Source organism: Crocodylus siamensis, chromosome 6, assembly GCF_052110815.1.
Source record: "Crocodylus siamensis isolate JL-2025a chromosome 6, ASM5211081v1, whole genome shotgun sequence".
NCBI lineage: Eukaryota > Metazoa > Chordata > Crocodylia > Crocodylidae > Crocodylus > Crocodylus siamensis.
Genome location: NC_143400.1, coordinates 22406201 through 22424286, shown reverse-complemented (window position 1 = coordinate 22424286; position 18086 = coordinate 22406201). Strand labels below are relative to the sequence as shown.

General features: G+C 54.2%; 1 protein-coding gene across 2 annotated transcripts in view; it reads right to left on the bottom strand.

Moving 5' to 3' along the window:
• LOC149861630 (IgGFc-binding protein-like) overlaps positions 1-17441 on the bottom strand; it is a 34566-nt gene extending 17125 nt beyond the window's left edge. For both annotated transcript variants that reach the window (XM_090052297.1, XM_090052296.1), the window contains exons 1-7: positions 17369-17441; positions 16566-16722; positions 14010-15266; positions 12735-13057; positions 11333-11897; positions 10355-10953; positions 6963-7527 (exon numbers count right to left, since the gene is read on the bottom strand). In XM_090052297.1, coding sequence (XP_089908423.1) covers positions 6963-7527; positions 10355-10953; positions 11333-11897; positions 12735-13057; positions 14010-15266; positions 16566-16653 — 3397 coding nt within the window. In that variant the 5' untranslated portion in view covers positions 16654-16722; positions 17369-17441. The remainder of the gene's footprint in view (positions 1-6962; positions 7528-10354; positions 10954-11332; positions 11898-12734; positions 13058-14009; positions 15267-16565; positions 16723-17368) is intronic.
• Between the last annotated feature and the right edge of the window lie 645 nt (positions 17442-18086).

The following is an 18086-nucleotide window of genomic DNA, read 5'->3' as shown; positions in this document are numbered from 1 at the left end:
GGTGCAACCCAAAACACTCTGAAAATTCTCTTTCAGGATCCTCAGGAACCAAAAATGTTGAATTTTGTTAACATTTCCACTACTGGGCACCCTCCCCCTTGTACGGCTTGTTGGAGCCCAATGAAGGATGTCTACCTTTGGGATATTTTTATCCCACTATGTCCCGGTTTTCTATATTCTGTTCAGTAACTTTCCAAATTTCCTCCATTTTGGCACAATTATACACTGTGGAAAAGGTAAACATGGTATTAACGATGATGAAGGAAATTGTATTGTGATTCCCCTTTACATAGATTTCATAGACATTAGGGCTGGAAGGGACCTCAGAAGATCATCGAGTGCCAAAGGGCAGGAAGTCAGCGGGGTCATAGGATCCCAGCAAGATAAGCGTCCAGTTTGCTCTTGAAGGTGTTCAATGTAGGTGCTTGAACCACCTTCGATGGCAGGCTGTTCCAGACCTTGGGGGCTCGGACAGTAAAGAAATTCTTCCTTATGTCCAGCCTGAAACAGTCTTGCAGGAGTTTGTGACCGTTCGACCTCGTCATCTCTTGGGGCGCTCTGGTGAACAGTCACTCCCCCAGATCCTGGTGGTCACCCCTGATAAACTTATAGGTGGCCACCAGATCACCCCTGAGCCTGCGCTTTTCCAGGCTGAATAGCCCCGTGGCTCTCAGCCTGTCATCGTAAGGTCTGTTTTCCTGACCTCTGATCATGCGCATGGCTCTTCTCTGGACTGTCTTAAGCTTCTCCACATCCTTTTTGAATTGTGGAGCCCAAAATGACGCAGTACTCCAGCTGCGGCCTCACCAAGGCCAAGGACAAGGGGAGAATGACGTCCCGGGATTTGCTCGAGAAGCATCTATGGATGCAAGCCAGTGTTTTGGTTGCTTTACTAGCTGCAGCATCGCACTGCAGGCTCATGTTCATCTTGTGGTCAATGATGACCCCCAAGTCTCTTTCTTCCGTAGTGCTAGCCAGCGTAGCACTGCCGAGCCTATAAGGATGCTGCAGGTTTTTCTTCCCAAGGTGGACAGCCTTGCATTTTTTGGCATTATGTTCTCATCCACCCATCTGCTGAGCCTGTCCAGGTCAGCTTGAATGACCCTCTTGTCCTCAGGTGTGGATGCTTTGCCCCAAAGTTTGGTGTCATCGGCGAACTTGGCCAGTCTGCTTCTGACTCCAATGTCCACATCATTAATGAAGATGTTGAACAGTATGGGTCCAAGGACAGAGCTTTGGGGGACCCCACTGGTCACAGGACACCATGATGATTGACTTCCATCTATTACTACCCTCTGGGTCCGACCACGGAGCCAATTTCCCAGCCAGCAGATCGTGGTGGACCCAAGGCCACAACTGGCCAGTTTCACCAAGAGGTGATCATGGGATACCAGATCGAAGGCTTTTCTGAAGTCAAGATATAAGATATCAATCTCTTCTCCCTTGTCCAGGTGATAGGTTACCTGCTTGTAGAAGGAAATGAGATTGGTCAAGCAAGACCTACATGTAACAAACCCGTGCTGGCCATCCCTCAGGATGTTGGCGTCAGCCAGTCCATTAAGGATGGCCTTTTTAATAAACTTTTCTAAGATGTTCCCCGGGATAGAAGTTGGGCTGATGGACCTGTAGTTAGCCGGATCCACTCTCCTCCCTTTCTTGAAGATGAGCACCACATTGGCCTTCTTCCAGTGTTCGGGCACTGCACCAGAGCGCTAGGAGCTTTCAAAGATCTGTGCCAGGGGCTAGGCTATGATGCTCACCAGCTCCCTGAGTACCCTGGGGTGTAGACTGTCAAGGCCGGCTGATTTGAAGGTATTCAGCCTCTCAAGATGTTCCTTCATGAGGTCGGCATTGATGGAGGGCAGGGGATCTCCCCCACCCAGACCTCCCTGTCCCGTAGCGGACATGGGCGTCCCATGGGAATGATGAAAGACCGACGCAAAGTACCCAATTAATAGGTTGGCTTTTTCCTGGGCGTCAGTTTCCCCATCTGTTTCAGCAGGGGTCCAATGTTGCCCTTGCTTTTCCTCCGGCTCCCCACATATCTGAAAAAGCACTTTTTATTGTCCTTGATTCTCGAAAGTAGTTGGAGTTCAGTTGCAGCCTTGGCTTTCCTGGTTTGCTCCCTGAACAACCGAACCAGTGTGGAATATTCCTCCTTGGAGGTGGATCCCATCCTCCATCCTTTGTAGGCTTTTCTTTTTAGCCTCAGGAGGTCTGCTAGGTCCCTGGAGAGCCAGGGGGGCTGCTGTACCCTTTTGCTGCCTTTCCTCTGAGATGGAATAGACTTAGCTTGTGCATTGAGGATTGCTCCCTTGAGGAGCAACCACTCTTCTTGAACCTCCCTCTCCCTGGGGTCATGGTCCCTTAGGGCCTCACTGACCAGCTTCCTGAGCTTGTCAAAGTCAGCTTTCCTGAAGTCAAGGACTTCTGTGTTGCTGACTGACTTGCCAGTTTTATGGCAGATGGTGAAGGTGATCAGCTTGTGGTCACTGTCACCCAACTTCCCATCAATCACTAGGTCGCTAATTAGGTCATCCCCTGTAGCCAGTACCAGGTCAAACAGTGCTTTGCCTCTTGTTGGCCCATAGACTTCTTGAGTCAGGTAGAGGTCATCCATGCATGAGAGGAAGCTTTGCGACCACTTGGATTTTGCTGAGTGATCCTCCCACGAGATGTCCGGGTAATTGAAGTCACCCATGACAACCACGGTCCCGGAGCATGCGGCCTCAGCCAGTTCCCGGGCGAACTCCTGGTCAAGCTAAGGACTTTGGGTGGGAGGTCTGTAGTAGACTCTACCATTGTGTCCCCTGTGCTGTGTTCCCCACGGATTTTAACCAAGAGGGTCTCCAGTTGTCCACCCTGGTCGCCAACATCAGCTTGCAGGGTTGTGTAGCTTTCCTTAATGTAGAGAGCTACACCCCCACCCTTTTTATCTACTCGATCCCTCTTGTACAGGGTATAGCCATCTATACCCATAGTCCATCCATGAATAGGGTCCCACTAGGTCTGCATTATCCCTATGACGTCATAATTATTTGCATTGAGCAGGAGGATGAGCTCCTCCTGCTTATTCCCCAAGCTCCTGGCATTTGTATACAGTCAGGCAAGTGTCCCCTTGGGGGCTCTTGCCTTGCCCACAGATTGTGCCAGGGCTGAGGCAGGGGTGGGCTCCCTTAAGTTCCTTGGCCCACTGCTTTGCAAGGCTTGCTCAGCGGGCCAGCAGCGGTGGTAGTTCCCCCGTCCCCCAATGGGCTTAGTTTAAAGCCCGGTGGAGCAGGTCAGCCAGTCTGGCTGAGAAGAGCCTCCTCCCCAGAGGAGAGAGGTGGAGGCCATCTCTTCCCAGCAGCTCGCTGCCTCTCTCTCCAAAGAGCGGGCTGTGGTTGTGGAAGCCAAAGTCTTCCTGATGACACCAGCACCGCAGGCTTTGGTTGACTATGTGGATCCTCCTCTCCCTCCTCAGCCCACAGCCCGAGACTGGGAGGATTGACAAGAACACCACCTGCGCCCCCAGACCCTTTAGCCCCGCTCCCAAATCCCTGTAGCACCTCATGATCTGCCTGGGAGCACTCTGAGCCGTGTCATTGGTGCCCACGTGAATAAGGAGCATGGGGTAGTGGTCTGTGGGCTGGAGGACCCCAGGAAGCAGCAGACTTCCCACGCTAAGGGGTCGGGGCGGCAGATTGCCCCCTCAGTCCCCCTCAGGATGGAGTCTCCCACAACAAACACCTTACGTTTCGTCTTGGGGAGAGCGGGGCGGTAGCTGCAGTTGGGCCTGTGTTGCCTGCGGGAGCTGGCACCTCTGCAGGCTCTGCCGGGGCAGCAAGAGATGCGAACCTGTTGCTGAGCTCTGGCAGGGCAGGGGCCTTGGTGCGGCGGGCCTTCGGGCCTTGACCACCTTGGTCCATGCCCCTGACTGGGCAGAGCGGGAGGTCCCAGAGTCCTCCTTAGTCCTGGAGGGAGACGCTGGTCAACCCTCCGACTCCCGGGGGAGAAGGGCCTGGCAGTAGGAGTCAATCTCCTGCTCGCAGTCTCTGATGGCACGTAGTATCTGGTCTGTGGCCTGGAGCTCCTCGAGCTGGCGCGCCAGAGACCCCAAAAGGGAGCAGACCCCACACGGGGAGGTGGCCATGCTCCCGGGCTGCCAGAGCCTGAAAAAGGGACAGGCAGCCCCCGCCGCCAAGAGCCAGGGGCTCCGTCTGCATGGGCCTGGGACCGTGGGCTCTGTCTGAGTGGCCCTTTCTGAGGTGCCTGAGGGGGGGCCGCACGCAGAGCCTGAGGGGACCCTCAGGGTGCGGCGCATGCCCATCCGCGTCATGCCTCTGGTAGGCTGGCTATGGCTGGGACTGTCTCCCCTGGGGGGCTCGCAGGCCGGGCCTCGGGCCCTCCCATGTGAACGCCACTCTAACTCATGCGCCGGCAAGCAAGCACACCTGTTTGCGCAGCCTATTCGCGCAGCTCCGGTCACGGGGCTCCCTGGGGGGCTGGGCTAAGTAGGGGCCTAGGCAGGGCTTGACCCAGCCTGGCTCCGCTCAGCCACCTCCTCCCACTCAGTGAGGGGTTAACCTCTTCCCACCACAGGCCCCGCTTGCCTCTGGCTGTGCTGGGGGTCAGCAGGGGGCTCCGTGGCTGCTGGGGAGTCTCTGGGGGGTTTTGGGGGAGCGGGGTGCAGCAGGCTTTCACCCGCACATCTCTCGCCACTCCGGAGCCTAACTGATACATCTATGGGGCATCCACACCTTGGATACTGCACCCAGCTCTGGTCCCCACACCTCTAAGAGGATATAGAAGAACTGGAGAAGGTCCAGAGAAGGGCAACAGGGGTGATGAGTGGCATAGAGGGGCTTCCATATGAGGAGAGACTAATGAAGCCAGGCCTTGTTAGGTTAAAATAGAGACAACTGAAGGAGGACAGGAGAAGGGTTTGCAAAATACCAGAGGGTGAAGAGAAAGTCAATAGGGAATTTACTCTTGACTGTTTCTCACCAGACAAGAATTGAGGGATCAGACATGAAACTAGGAGGTCGTTGGCTGATAACAAACACCGGAAAGGTCTTTTTCAACCAGCATGGCATAGAAGGGTGGGACTTGTGGCCACTGGATGTCCTGGAAGCTGAGAGCGTAGCCAGATCCACCAAGGGATTGGACCCATTCTTGGAGGAAAGGGGAATCAATAGCCACTGAGCACGATATGAGCATGGCTTCTGAATCAGAACTTCTTAACCATCAATGCTGGAGGCTGCCAGGGGAGAGGAACAGGGGAAAAATCCCTCGTCAGAACCAGCTCACTCTCCCTTCCAGCCTCTGCTTCTGTGGGGGACATAAGACTGGGCAACATGGTCTCACCCAGTGAATGGCATGTTCTTATGCTCTTAGAATGTGTTGAAAGCAAAAAAAAAAAGCACGTCTAGGACTCTTGAGAAGTTTTAAAAAGTTAAAGGTAATAACAGAAGTCATAAGTAATAACAGAAAAAGTAACAGAAACATAGAAAATGAGGGTTGGAAGAGACCTCAGGAGGTCACCTCTCAGGAGGTCCAACCCCTGCTCCAAGGAGGACCATCCCAAATGAGATCATCCCAGTCAAGGTTTTGTCTAACAGGGTCTTCAAAACCTCCAAGGATGGAGAGTCCACAATCCTTATGGGTAACCTGTTCCAGTGCTTCACCACCCTCCTTGTGAGAGAATTTTTCCTAATATCCAATCTCAACTTCCCTTGCTGTAGCCAGAGCCCATTGCTCCTTGTTCTGTCATCTGCTACCACTGAGAACAGTCCAGCTCCATCCTCTTTGGAATCACTTTTCAGGGAGATAAAGGCTGCTATTCAATAGTAGAGTCATACTACTGTAATAATACAAACATATCTACCCACCCCCTCAAAAGCAGGGGGGGCGGAATCCCCTGGATATAATTTATATTATTTCACCCTGGGAACCATATAGGAGGGAAATCGAAAGGAAGCCAAGGAAAGATGGGAAAAGAAAGCATTTGTGGGGTCAGGATGCCTAAAAATCAAGAGCTTGTTTAAGTTGTAAACAGTGACATCGCAAAGGGGGTGCACGGAGGCATACATGCACCCCAAGACCGCTGGTGCACCTTCTGACAGGTGCATTCCCCACTTAGGTGACAGGCAGGGGTGGCAGGCGAGAGCACCAGTGTCCCCCCCGGAAGCACTGGCCAGGGAGTGGAATTGCTGGATGAAGCACCACATCCACTTCCAGGAGCGCCGTGGCCATTTTGCAGTCAGTGCAATACGGGCCCCCCCATCAGCAAGATTGGCTGAGGGGGAGTCCCCCCAGTTGCTGACTGGTTGCTGGGGGGGCACATGCTCCCCCTGACTAAAGTGGCACCAGTCACCCATGGTTGAAAATAGGTTTCAGGAAAGGTTTGGTGGGGGGTGGGAAAAACTACATATTGTTCCATTCTAAGACCTCCAAAAACTGGAAATGAATGTTTAAAATGACACTATTTCCTCACCTATGCCACGCCCACAGACAAGATAGGCAAAAATTAGAAAAAAAGATTGTTTCCAGAGTCATGGCCACAGCCAACTGAGCGGAGAAGCTCACATCTCCTCAGCCACTGTCAAGCTGACAGCAGCTTCTGGCAGCTCTGCCGAAAGCTACCATCAATTTGGAAGGGGCTGTGACAGGGTTAATATAAACTCTGATGCTGTAGTGTGCATTCTGCTCTCCCTCTTGGTGGTCCGGGAGAGAAACAGGGATGGGGTAATGCCCCTATGAAGTTGTTATAGTGTCTCCATGCTTCTGTTCTGGGGCAGAGATCAGTTTCCTTGCTTGACACCCAGTTGTGGAGAGCTGATCTAGGTGGAAAGGTGCACCCATATACAAATCAATACAGCAACATTATTAGGACCTTTCCTGCCAATTCTACCCATGACCACTATTGGGTCAGCACTGGTGTCACCTAGGAGGAGAGCCAGGAACATAGAGGTGATACTTACTGCAGAAGGTGGTTGATCTCCACTGCCTGACCTGGATGCCTTGAGTCTGGCAGGCTGTGACATAGGCACTGATGGCGCCACAGAGAGTGTCATGGTGACCCTTGTATTGGCAAGTGTCGAAGACGCAGTCCTCAAAGAAAGGCGCAGGGTCAAAGACCCCGTGGCACGCCTGAAAAGGCCCATCCTTTCTGGTGAGGACTCCACAGTACTTGTCACCCTTGTAGGGCATCTTCTCCGCCTCGGTACAGACTGAACAGTCCCCGGTACAGCCTGCCAAACACCCGGGCACCTCCCCCACCTTCCAGCTGTTGCCGAACTGGACCTCATCAGAAGCCTGGCTCCCATTTTTCATAGTGAAGTCATCATCAGGGTCCCCGTTGGCATTGCCACACAGGCCACAAACAGCATTGGCGTAGGTAGTGGGGAGGATGACCCGGGCATAGCTGTACCAGTCAAAGCTCACCCGCATATCAAAACTGGTCTTGATGAAGCCATGGACACCACTGATGTAGGCCTTGAGCTTGTCCTGGTGGGAAAATGGGAGCTCCACAAAGACACCGTCTACCTGGGAAGAGAACACATGGAGGAGCTGGTCAGTGGTCCAGCATTGGACCATGACCTAGAGAGGGCTTGGAAAACAAGTCCTGTGAGGTGAGGCTGAAGGAGCTGGGCACATTCAGCTCGAGGATATGGTGCTGAAGAGGGGACATGAGAGCAGTCTGAATGTACTTGAAGGGCTGCTATAAAAAAGAGGGAAAGCACCTTTTCTCTCCGGCTGCAGAAAGGAGGGGCGTGGACCAATGACTTGAAGTTGAAGCAAAGGAGGTTGAGGTTGGATCTCAGGAAAACGTCTTCCCTCTTAGAGCAGAGGCAGTAGGAGAGATGCCCAGGGGGAGCTGGGGACTCTCCATCAGTGGAGGGGTTCAAGGAGAGGTTGGATAAAACTTGGGGGGGGTGATTTAGGTGTAGCTAGGCCTACAGCCAGGGGAGTTGTGACCTCTTCATCACTGGAGGGTTAAAGGGGTTGGACAGTCACTGGTTGGTGATGGACTCCATATTGCAATGCCTCTGCTCTGCCATGGGGATGTCACAGGTTTCTGGGTTTTTCAGATTGTCCCTGTCCCCACTTTCTGTTCCATTTGTCAGGGTTTTTTTAATTTTCCCCCAGGGGTACTGGATGGTGGCCAGGCTGGGAATGGGGACTGGGATGTGCCAGTGCACCTGATGGGACCAAACCTGGTGGGTCCTGGCTAGAGGGTCTTGCACCTCTGCTCAGGCTCAGACCAATGCCAGATTTGGAGTGAGGAAGGAATTTCCCCCCGGTCAGACTGGTAGGGACTGGGGGGGGGAGGGGTGGCGGGGGTGCCTTCCTCTGTAGTGGGGGCACGGCCTCTACCTGGGATCTCTTGAGTGTCTATGAACAACTTTCTACAGAAGCAGGTCATTGGCCACTGGTGTCCCCAGCACAGTTGAGTGTGATCTCTGGTGTTATGTCAGGGTTGATGGTAGTAGTATGAAAAGTTTAAATGCTGGATGTGTCTGGGGTGGTTTCGGCAGAGCTGATCCTGCCTCAGGCAGGGAGTTAGACTACAGGTGACCTCTGGACGTCCCTTCCAGTCCCACTTCTCTAGGACTATGACTATGAGAGACTGTGGATTCTCCATCTCTGGAAGTGTTTAAGAGCAAGTTGGATAGACACGTGGCTGGGTTGGTTTGGAGAGGGCTGGTCCTGTAGCTATGACCTCCTGAGGTCATTTCCAGCCTCCCTTTCCCATGATCCTATGAGGTCACAAATAATTTTGATCCCCTTAGAGTGTGTTGCTTCATGAACTTCACATACTATTCTTGAATCTAATTCCCATAGAGTCGACAACCCTTCATTCACTGAGTCTAGTATTCTTGAGTCTAAATCCTGTAGACTCTACAGATTGGGCTGGTTTAGTCTGGGATGATCCAGCCCTGAGCAGAGGGCTAGACTAAACATGATCTCATGAGGTCCCTTCTATCTCTATGTTGTCTTAACTCAGTCACTCTCAACCTGGTTCCTTTGTGATCCTTTCAAGGGTACCACACAAAATGAGCCCTGTGGAGTGAGCAAACACAATTCACGAGATAGACTTGGAGATTTCCAACAGATGTTAAAACCTTCTTCCAAGTTGGGGTCTTTGAGTTATTGTCAAGAGAATAATTGCTCAAGGATTTTTCTGTCATCAAAGCCAGGGTGGAAACTAAAATCTAACAAGGTATAGCTTGGAGTCTAAGAAAGGGCGGAAGCCAGAAGAGATGGTTTCTGTTTAAGGGTTTGTAAAATTAAGTAAAAATGATGTTCCTTGGAATTTGGTTCACAGGGAAAGCCCAGATGTGGTCAAAGAGCTGGGGCAGTGGTGCCGAATTTTCTGGACTCGTGGGATGGATGAATGGTATGGGGTCAGTCCATGCATGAGATCCTGCATGGGGTCCATGTGTGGGGTTGGCCCATGGGCTTGACAGCACATGGCTAGATTCTGCCCCAGCCCAGTCCAGCCCTGATTCAACACCCAAACCCAGCCATGGCCACTGCTTCCCCACCAAGAAATTCCTGGACTCTTGGGTAATGCCATGGGCTGGATGACATGGCTTTGGGGGACAGATCTGGCTTGTGGGTCAGGAGTTGATTGCCCATGATACCAATGTCAAGTCCAGAACTGTTCAAAATTGTTCTCTTCCCTTCTAAGAGTTGTTGGATCTCACACAAATCTGTAAATAGTTCTTATTTGACCTGAGCTGCCTTGGCCAACTCTTTCATGACAAAAAGTTTGTGTGTCTCCATTGACAACAGGGTTGTAAGACCAGGATACATCTGGGATGATTTGGATAGGGCTAATCCTGCCTCTGGCAGGAGGTTGAACTAAATGTGACCTCTGGAAGGGCCATTGCAACCCCACATCTCTATGACTCTACAACTAGGACTCTGTGACAACTGAAGGTCCCTTCCATCTCTGCTTTTCTATGACTCTATGACCAACTTTATGACCTCTGGAAATCCCTTCCAGCCCAACTTCTCTATGACTATGACTCTATGACCTCTGGAGGGCCCTCCAGCCCTCCTTCTTTGTAATTCTAATGAAAAGGTTTGTTTACCCTAAACAGGGGATACGTGAGTTGAGGAGTCGCGAGGTACCTGAATGCCTTAAAAGGGGGTTCCAGGATAATGGGGACCCGGTTTTAAACACCCATTGTTTAAAACCAAGTGCCAGCAAGGGTAACTTAGCTCTCATCTTGACACTAGCTCAGGTGAGACTTTGGGTCTAGTTTAGGTCCTCCTGGGCTAAGGGGTTTTCAAGATGGAGGGTCAACAGTTTTGGTGTGGGAGGTAGGATGCAGACATGTCCACTCCTGGCTGTGTTCTGTACCTTCATTTTCCGCGGATGCTCCTGGCTCAGGGTAAGAGTAATGCCATAGACCTCCAGGGTCACCGTCTTGGTGAAGGACACAGCCCGGTTGCCCCGGTGATTGTTCTCTACCGTGACGGTGAAGGGGACCAGTGCAGGGTCTTGGGAGCAGAGAGAAGCAAACTGGTAGATGCAGCTCCCTTGGAAGTCATAGCGATGTCCATCAAAGGTGGTGTAGTGAGGGTCCCCAGTACCGATACATGTGGAAAAGTTGTTGGCCTTGCAACTCTGGACTCCATTCACCATGGTACACTTCTCATGGGCCTTGCAGCTGGACTCCTTACAGGTCACCGAGCCCAGGACTGGGTCACACCAGCACCGAGTGCGACAGTTCTCATCAACCCAGAACTCCTCTCTGGGCTTGTAGTGATGACCATCATGGCTACAGCCACAGCTCTCCTCAGGGATGCACTGCTTGGCTTGGAGGACGTAGCCGGGGTCGCACTGACATGAATCCTCACAGGGCTCCTGGCAGGAGGATGCAGCAGTCGGATCAGAGCAGGTGGCTGGGCAGGTCGTGCCGCAGGCCTCATAGTGGCTGTTCTTGGGGCAGGAAAGGGCTGGGATTGGGGCAGAGAGAGGGAGACTTAGCAACTAGTGCTAGGGACTGGACAACCCACCTAGATGTAGTGAGAGAGACAGGCAACTTCTAGCTGGAGCATAGCTAAGGATGGGTGACTGGGGGCTGAGGCCCAGGCACCAGAATGGACCTCAATGGTTGCCATAATGGATCTCAAGGGGGCACTAGACTGGATTGAAGGGGGCACCATTATGGACTTCGCACCTGGCAGTGCCCTGGAGTAGCAAGAGGGGGTGCTCTCCCCTGCAAGGCAGTACCAGCACTAATGACCCAGCCCCCAAGCTCAGGTCCCTTCACCTGTCTCATGATGAGACCACCTGACCCACCCCCTAGGCCTCCATCACCGCCATCGCCCTTACCACAGCCTGACAGAGTCCTCCAGTCGCCAATAGTAGCTCCATGGTGCCTGCAGCTGGCTGCATATTCCTCCAGCTCCTGGCACAGCATCTGTTGCTCCCCGCCCACCAGAAGGTTGGTGAGGCACGTGTTGAAGGGGCCAGTGGGGTCCATAGCAGTGTGGCACTCCTTGAAGGGCCCTTCTGGCAATCGGAGGAGCCCACAGTGCTCTTTATCCCCAAAGAGCTGCCTCTGGGTCGGCTGGCACAGCTCACTCAGGCCTTGGCACTCCTCACAGGCCGGGTCTCCGTCCTCCACCTTCCAGCTCCTTGTCCAGGCACCTCCAGACAAGGCCTTGGTGTCATTGGCATATGCCGCGTCATCTTCTCCGTCCCCATTGAAGTTCCCACACAGCCCACAGGTGCTCCCAAAATAGCTGCTAGGCACGGTTGCAATCATGGTCCAGTCACTATCATAGGTCACTTGCAGCCCAAAATCGGCTTGGAGAACAATACGGCCATCACCCTGGGAAACCTGGAGCTTCCCGCCCTCCATGGTGGCTGGGAGGGGGATGACCTGGTCATTGAGCTGAGAAGAGAGGAGAGAGGAGACGTCATTGAGCTGAGGAGAGATGGGAAATGAGGCCTCATCATGAGTAGATCTAGGAAGTTGAGAAGTGGGGTGCAGTGGGTGTAGAACATCATCCCATAGAACTCAACATCTATTTTTCTCTGGGGAAAGAGAAACTAGGGGCTTGATTAATAGGCTAGAGTTAGATTATTGCATTTTAGGTCCAAGCCAAACCAAATTGAATGTTATCGGGAGAAGCCCTGATTTGCTAAATGATTTATGAAGTTTGGAGAACACAAGAAGTGGGGCAACAAGTAGCCCAGGCAGGGGGCAGTGGTGTAGTTGCCCCCCTCCTCCTTAGATTTCTGCCCCACCTGAGGTTAAAACCAACTATCTGGGAAAGGCTGCAGCATTTCTATTCAGGCAGCGTCGAGGGAGTCTGTTGAAGTCCGAGCTCACTGTAGTACATCTGACCATTCCTAAATTCTCTGTTCCATGGGGTTTCGCCTTTCTTGGTAGCAGGGGAACAGCCTCTACCTGGGGTCTCTGGAGCATCTATTAACAACCTTCTACAGCAACAGGAGAGTGGCAGCCATGGTCCCCCTGCTTTCCCTGGGGCAGATTTGGGTATGAGATTTGGTATTATGTATCATATCATATCATATCATATCATATCATGTATCATATCATATCATATCATATCATATCATCTCAAGGTTGATGGTTATTTTATGAATAGCTTAGATGAGGGATATGTCTGGGATGGGCTGGACAGGTCTGGTCCTGCCTGAGGCAGGGGGTTGGATTAGATGTGACCTTTGGAGGTCTCTACCAGCCCCCTTCTCTATGACTCACCCGGACTGCACCCCTTGCTCCTTTGTCGATGGCGATTTTGTGGCCGTAGACATAGATCTGGGTCAGCCCCAGGGTGGACCCATCATGGGTCTTCCCATTTTTCTCCTGGATGGTGAAGGGAACAAGAGTGGTGTCCTTCCCACAGTACTTGGCAACAGTGTAGGTACACCCATCGGGGAGGTCCAAGGTCAGCCCGTCGAAGGTGTGGTACTGCCGGGACAGGGACCCCAGGCAGGTGCCCATGTAGTCATGGATGCACACTGCTTTCCCATTCTGTAGTCTGCAGGTTTCCTTCTCCCGGCATTTCAGACCTCGGCAGGGATCTAGGGTGGAAGAAATGGTGTCAGTGGAGACAGTCTTCACTACGGATGGAAGCCAGGGTCTGAGTTCAAAAGGGCAGCACCCATTGACTTCCGGGCTAGCCAAGGGAAGGTGGGACTTTATACTGGAATTTTGGTGAGGCATGTGCCTCACCCTGGGTTTCTTAACCCTGAGAAATGACCTCGGGGTGACAAACGATTGTGCTTTCTGATCTGATTTAGTTAGTCTAAAACAGAGGCTCTCAAACTGTGGTCTGCGGACCACCACTGGTCCGTGAACTCCATTCAGGTGGTCTGCAGAAAGGTGGCCTAAGGATAAAGCTGATAAACATTACACCCAATTTCCTAGAACTTTGTTCCAAAAAATAGCACATTCATCGCATTAGAAAGGTAAGACTATTGATATTAAAATATGAGTTGTGTGCTTTGATTTGTAGAACAAAAAAAAGTTAATTAAATGGGCCGCCAAGACCCTCGGCAATTTTCAAGTGGTCCGTGAAAAAAAAGTTTGAGAACCACTGGTCTAGAAGGTGCAGATCTACCCTGTCTTCTGCCTGACTTCAGACTAACACGGCTCATGATGTCTCCCTCCTCCACTCAGGACCAGCTGGATTGAAGCGATGGGAAGAATTTGACCCAGGTTCAGATCAGCAGAGACCTGTGGGGAGTTGACATGACTCCACAAGTTGGGGCATGGCATCCACAGGCAGGATTTGAATTGACTCCTTCGTAGTTTGGTAGGGACAGGTAATGAATAGGATCCTCAGCCCCTGGTTGAACCCGGGGCGAGTTCAAGGGGGTGGTGGATGTTTGGGGCCTTGAGGTTGGGCTGGCCAAACCTTGGACTGGGCTGGATCAGATGGGGCTGGAGAAGGGCGGCAACTGGACATGACCTCCTAAGTGACCTTCCATCCCCATTCCTCCAATGGGAGAGCATCAACGCCACCGCTCTCACCCGTGGCACAGATGGCTGGAGCCCCGTAAGCTTTCTGGTTGGTTATCCCAACACTCAGCAGGCCAAAGGGGGATGTGGAGTGCTCCACGGTATGCATGGAGAACTTCCTCCCCAAGCTGTAGTCCGCCCAAGAGTACTCTGTGCCGGGCACTGGCTTCCACAGGAGGTTCCTTAATGGCCGCTTGTCTAGCATGAGTCCTGCCGTCTCCATCGTCCTCGCCACAAAGAGGGCATAGTTCTCAAAATTCTCCTGCCCAAAGATGTGGTAGGACTGGCAGTAGCTGGAGATGTCTGGGATGGCCATGAAGAAGGGGTCATAGGCAACAGGCCCCTTCACCCCACCGTCGCAGAAGAAGGTGACTTGGATGCCGGCATTGGCTGAGAGCGACAAAGCGGTGGAGGCCTGGATGCCATACAGCGTGGCCCGCCCGCCTGGCAACCTCCGATGAGACTGGAGACCCCCATGTCGAGACTCCACGAGGGTCTCCTGGGAGGTGGAGACGTAGACAATGTCAGCCTGGGTCTCAAAGGGCAAGGGGGGTACGATGAACCTGGTGCCCCAGCTGGACACGGGCAGGAGCTGCTCAGCCACGTGGTCGCAGTGGATGTACCTCGTCACACATGTGTGCCCGGAGTAGACGGCCACGGGTTTCTGAGCCACGATCCGGGTGCCAGAGATGTCCACGGGGCTCTGCAGCTGAGCTGCCTGGAAGGCCTGCAAGTGGAGGGTGAGCGTGCTGCCTCGAGGGTACATCCGCCCTTGGAAGGTGACCGCCCCTTTGAGGTGGACGTCCACAGACGTGGGCTCATCCCATGCCACAACGACGAACTCGCCATAGCGGTCAGTGCCCACGGTGGGTGTGACGACATAGTACTCTGTGCCCAAGCTGGACGCAGGGTAGATCACGGTGGCGTCGACCGAGTCGGGCTTCTCGTTGACGGCGAACACGGCGATGTCCCCATCAGCCCGGACAACCACGGCGTTCTCAAACAATTTGCTCCCAACCATCTCAGCCTGTGGCGGGACCTTGACCTGGATGGTTTGCGCCAACCGCACCTGGACTGAACTCCTCAGCTCTGGGCTCTTCATGGAGATGGTGATGGCCGTGGCAGGGGAGTGGCCCATGATGAGCAGCTTGAAGTCACTGTTGAGGGTTTGATGCAGCCCGTTCTGCATGAAGACCACCACAAAGTCTCTCCCGAGGGGGCTGGGTGGGGCCGGGCTGGAGCCCACAAAAACAGCAAGGGTGAGAATCCCTGGAGAAGCAGAGAGGCTGTCACCAAGGGGACTCCTGGGTCTAACAAGGGGTCTAGAGTCTAATGCAGGGGGTCTTGAATCTAACAAGGGGGTCCAGAGTCTAATGAATGGGGTCCTGAGTCTAATGAGGGGGATTGGAGTCTAACAAGGGGAGACTTAAGCCTAATATGGGGGCTGGGGTCTAATGCAGTGGGGCTCAGGCCTAATGAGGGGGTCTGGAGTCTAATGAGGGGCTGTCTTGATTCTAGCAAGGGGATGCAGAGTCTAACAAACAGGTCTTGTGTCCAGCGAGAGGGTCTTGGTTCTAACAAGGTGGGGTGGAGTCTAGCAGGGGGAATGGAGTCTAACAAAGGGGGTCTCACAAGATGGAGATGGAGTCTAACAAGGGCATCTGGAGACTAATGAGAAAGGTCTTGGATCTAATGAGGGAGCTGGAGTCTAATGAGATAGGGGGCAGGGGACACAGTTGAAACCCCCGGTTTAGGGCCTTGTAGCTCCAAGCCAGCCCCTTGCCCTGAACCCTCAGAGCTCCTGCAGGGGAGTGCAGTGCCCTCCCAGGTAGACCTGGCCCGGCCCGCACTGGGGCTGTACGAACCCAACCCTTGCCCCGTAGAGGGGCAAGAGTGAGGGGATGGGGGATGGCGGGGCTACGTGGGTGCCCCTCTTCCTCCCAGCCTGGCATATGGGAGGATTTTTGGATGGATGGGATTTGGGGGGCTCCAGAGCCAAGCTAGAGGGCTCTGTGCCTTGGTTTCCCCATCTTCATGTCACCCGGCAGCAGGCAGGGGATGGGTCCTGTCCCCCGCCCCTCCCTGCACCTGCAGAAGTCGGGATGCTGGCATTCTCTCCTGCTCCGGGAGGGGAGGGGAGGGGAGCGGAGGTGGGAGGGGCTAGGGGGTGGGAGCAGGGAGGGGCTGGGAGCCTGGAGTCCTGGGTTCTCTTAGTGGGTAGCAAAGTCTGGAGAGGAATAAAGTAAAGGGGGACGGGAGCTGAGACACCTGGGATCTCCCCAGCTCTGGGTGGGGAGGAAGGGCTGGGGGGTCAGAGCAGGGGGGCTGGGAACTGTGCATCTGGGTTCTCCCAACTCTGTATGCGGGGGGGCAGGAACTGGGATGCCTGAGTTGTCCCCAGCCCTGGGGGGAGAAGGGGCTGGGAGGCACTCAGAGCAGGGGAGGCTGGGACCCCTGGTGCCTGGGTTCTCTGTGGGTCACAGTGAGGGAGAGGGGGAGGGGGAGGGTGCTGGGTGCCTGGACCCTGGGTTCTGCCCCCAAACTCCCTCCCCTCCCCCCCACACTTACCCCACAGCAGGGCCAGCCCCAGCCACAGGGGCAGCCGGGCCCTGGGATTCCCCATTGTGTGGTGCATCTCCCAGCAGCTGCAGAACATCTGGAATCAGGCCAGGGGCTGGAGGGAGGCCTGGCCCATCTCCGCCTCCTCAGTTCCCCGACTGGTGGCCTAGGTCAAAGCAGGCATCTGGGCATTCCCCCCTGCGCCACTACTTTTTCCACCTGCCCCTCCCCTTTCACTGACCCAGGGCCGGTGACCATGTTCCTCCTCCTCCCCGCTCCCCCGCACTGACTCCAGCCCTCGAGTCCCCCCCAGCTCTCTCCATTGGTGGATCTGAAACACCCAGTGTGTGGGGGGGTCGAATCCTCCTTGGGGAAACTGAGGCACAAGGTGGGGAAGGGGAGGGATCAGAGGCACAGCTGTGGGAGGGACCCCAGGTGCCCAGGAGAGCCCACTCCCCCCCACCAAGCCTGGGTTCTTTTTCAGGGAGGGGAGCAGGTAAATGCAGGGTGAGATGAGTCAGGGCCAGGGGTAAGAGCAGGGGTGGGAGTCAGGGGTCAGAGGTCTAGGCCAGGGGTCAGGGCAAAGGTGGGAGTCAGGGGTTGGGGTCAGAGGTCAGGAGGCAGGGCAGGCCTGGGGGTCAGGCGTGACACTGGGGGTTAACTGGGCTGGGGGTCAGAGGTCGGGGTGACTGGGGGAGGTTGAGGTCAGGGAGCAAGGTGGGGTTGGGGCCAGGGGTGGGATCGGAGGTGGGGGAGGGAGAATCTAGGGGTCAGCGTCAGGGGTCAGCAGCGGGGGCTGCCAACTCACCTACCTGTCTCCTCTCCCACTCAGGCTCTCTCTCAGGCCGGCGGCGCCTCCCTTATATCCCAGTGCCTGCCACGTCCTGGCCCCTAACGAGGTCGGTCCGACGAGCTTGTTAGCGCCACCGCCCAGGCCCCGCGTCCACCCCCGCGCCGGGCCCTAGTCCAGGGCCCCAGTCCAGCACTGCAGCTGGGCCGGGGCAAGGCCCATCCTTCTGGGCCCAGGGCCTGGAGAGGCCTGGTTTACCCTTTCGTCTTCAGCCATGCCCTGTCCAAGTGGTTTAGGCACCTACTCCCCCACCCTGCCTGCCTGTTAGTTATTTAAGTGATTTGGAAACTATACTGTGATCCTAACCTCCTACTAGGCACCTAAGTGATTTAGGGACCGAGGTGTGACCCCCCCACCACAGCCCACCAGCTGAGTACCTAAGTGATTTAAAGGCCTAAGTATACCCCCCCGCAGCATGCCAACTGAGCACTTAAGTGATTTATAGGCCTACGTGTACCTCTCAGCCTGCCAACGGAGCACCTAAATGATTTAGAGGCCTAAGCATGACCCCCCCTCAACCTGCCACATGAGCACCTAAATGATATAGGGTCCAAGTGAGGATAACATCCCAAAGTGACATGGGTAGCAAATGTGAACCCGATCCCCTACTAATTGCCTAAGTGATTTAGGCCCCTAAGCACAAGGCCAACTTCCCCTACTAAATGGTTCAGTGATTTAGG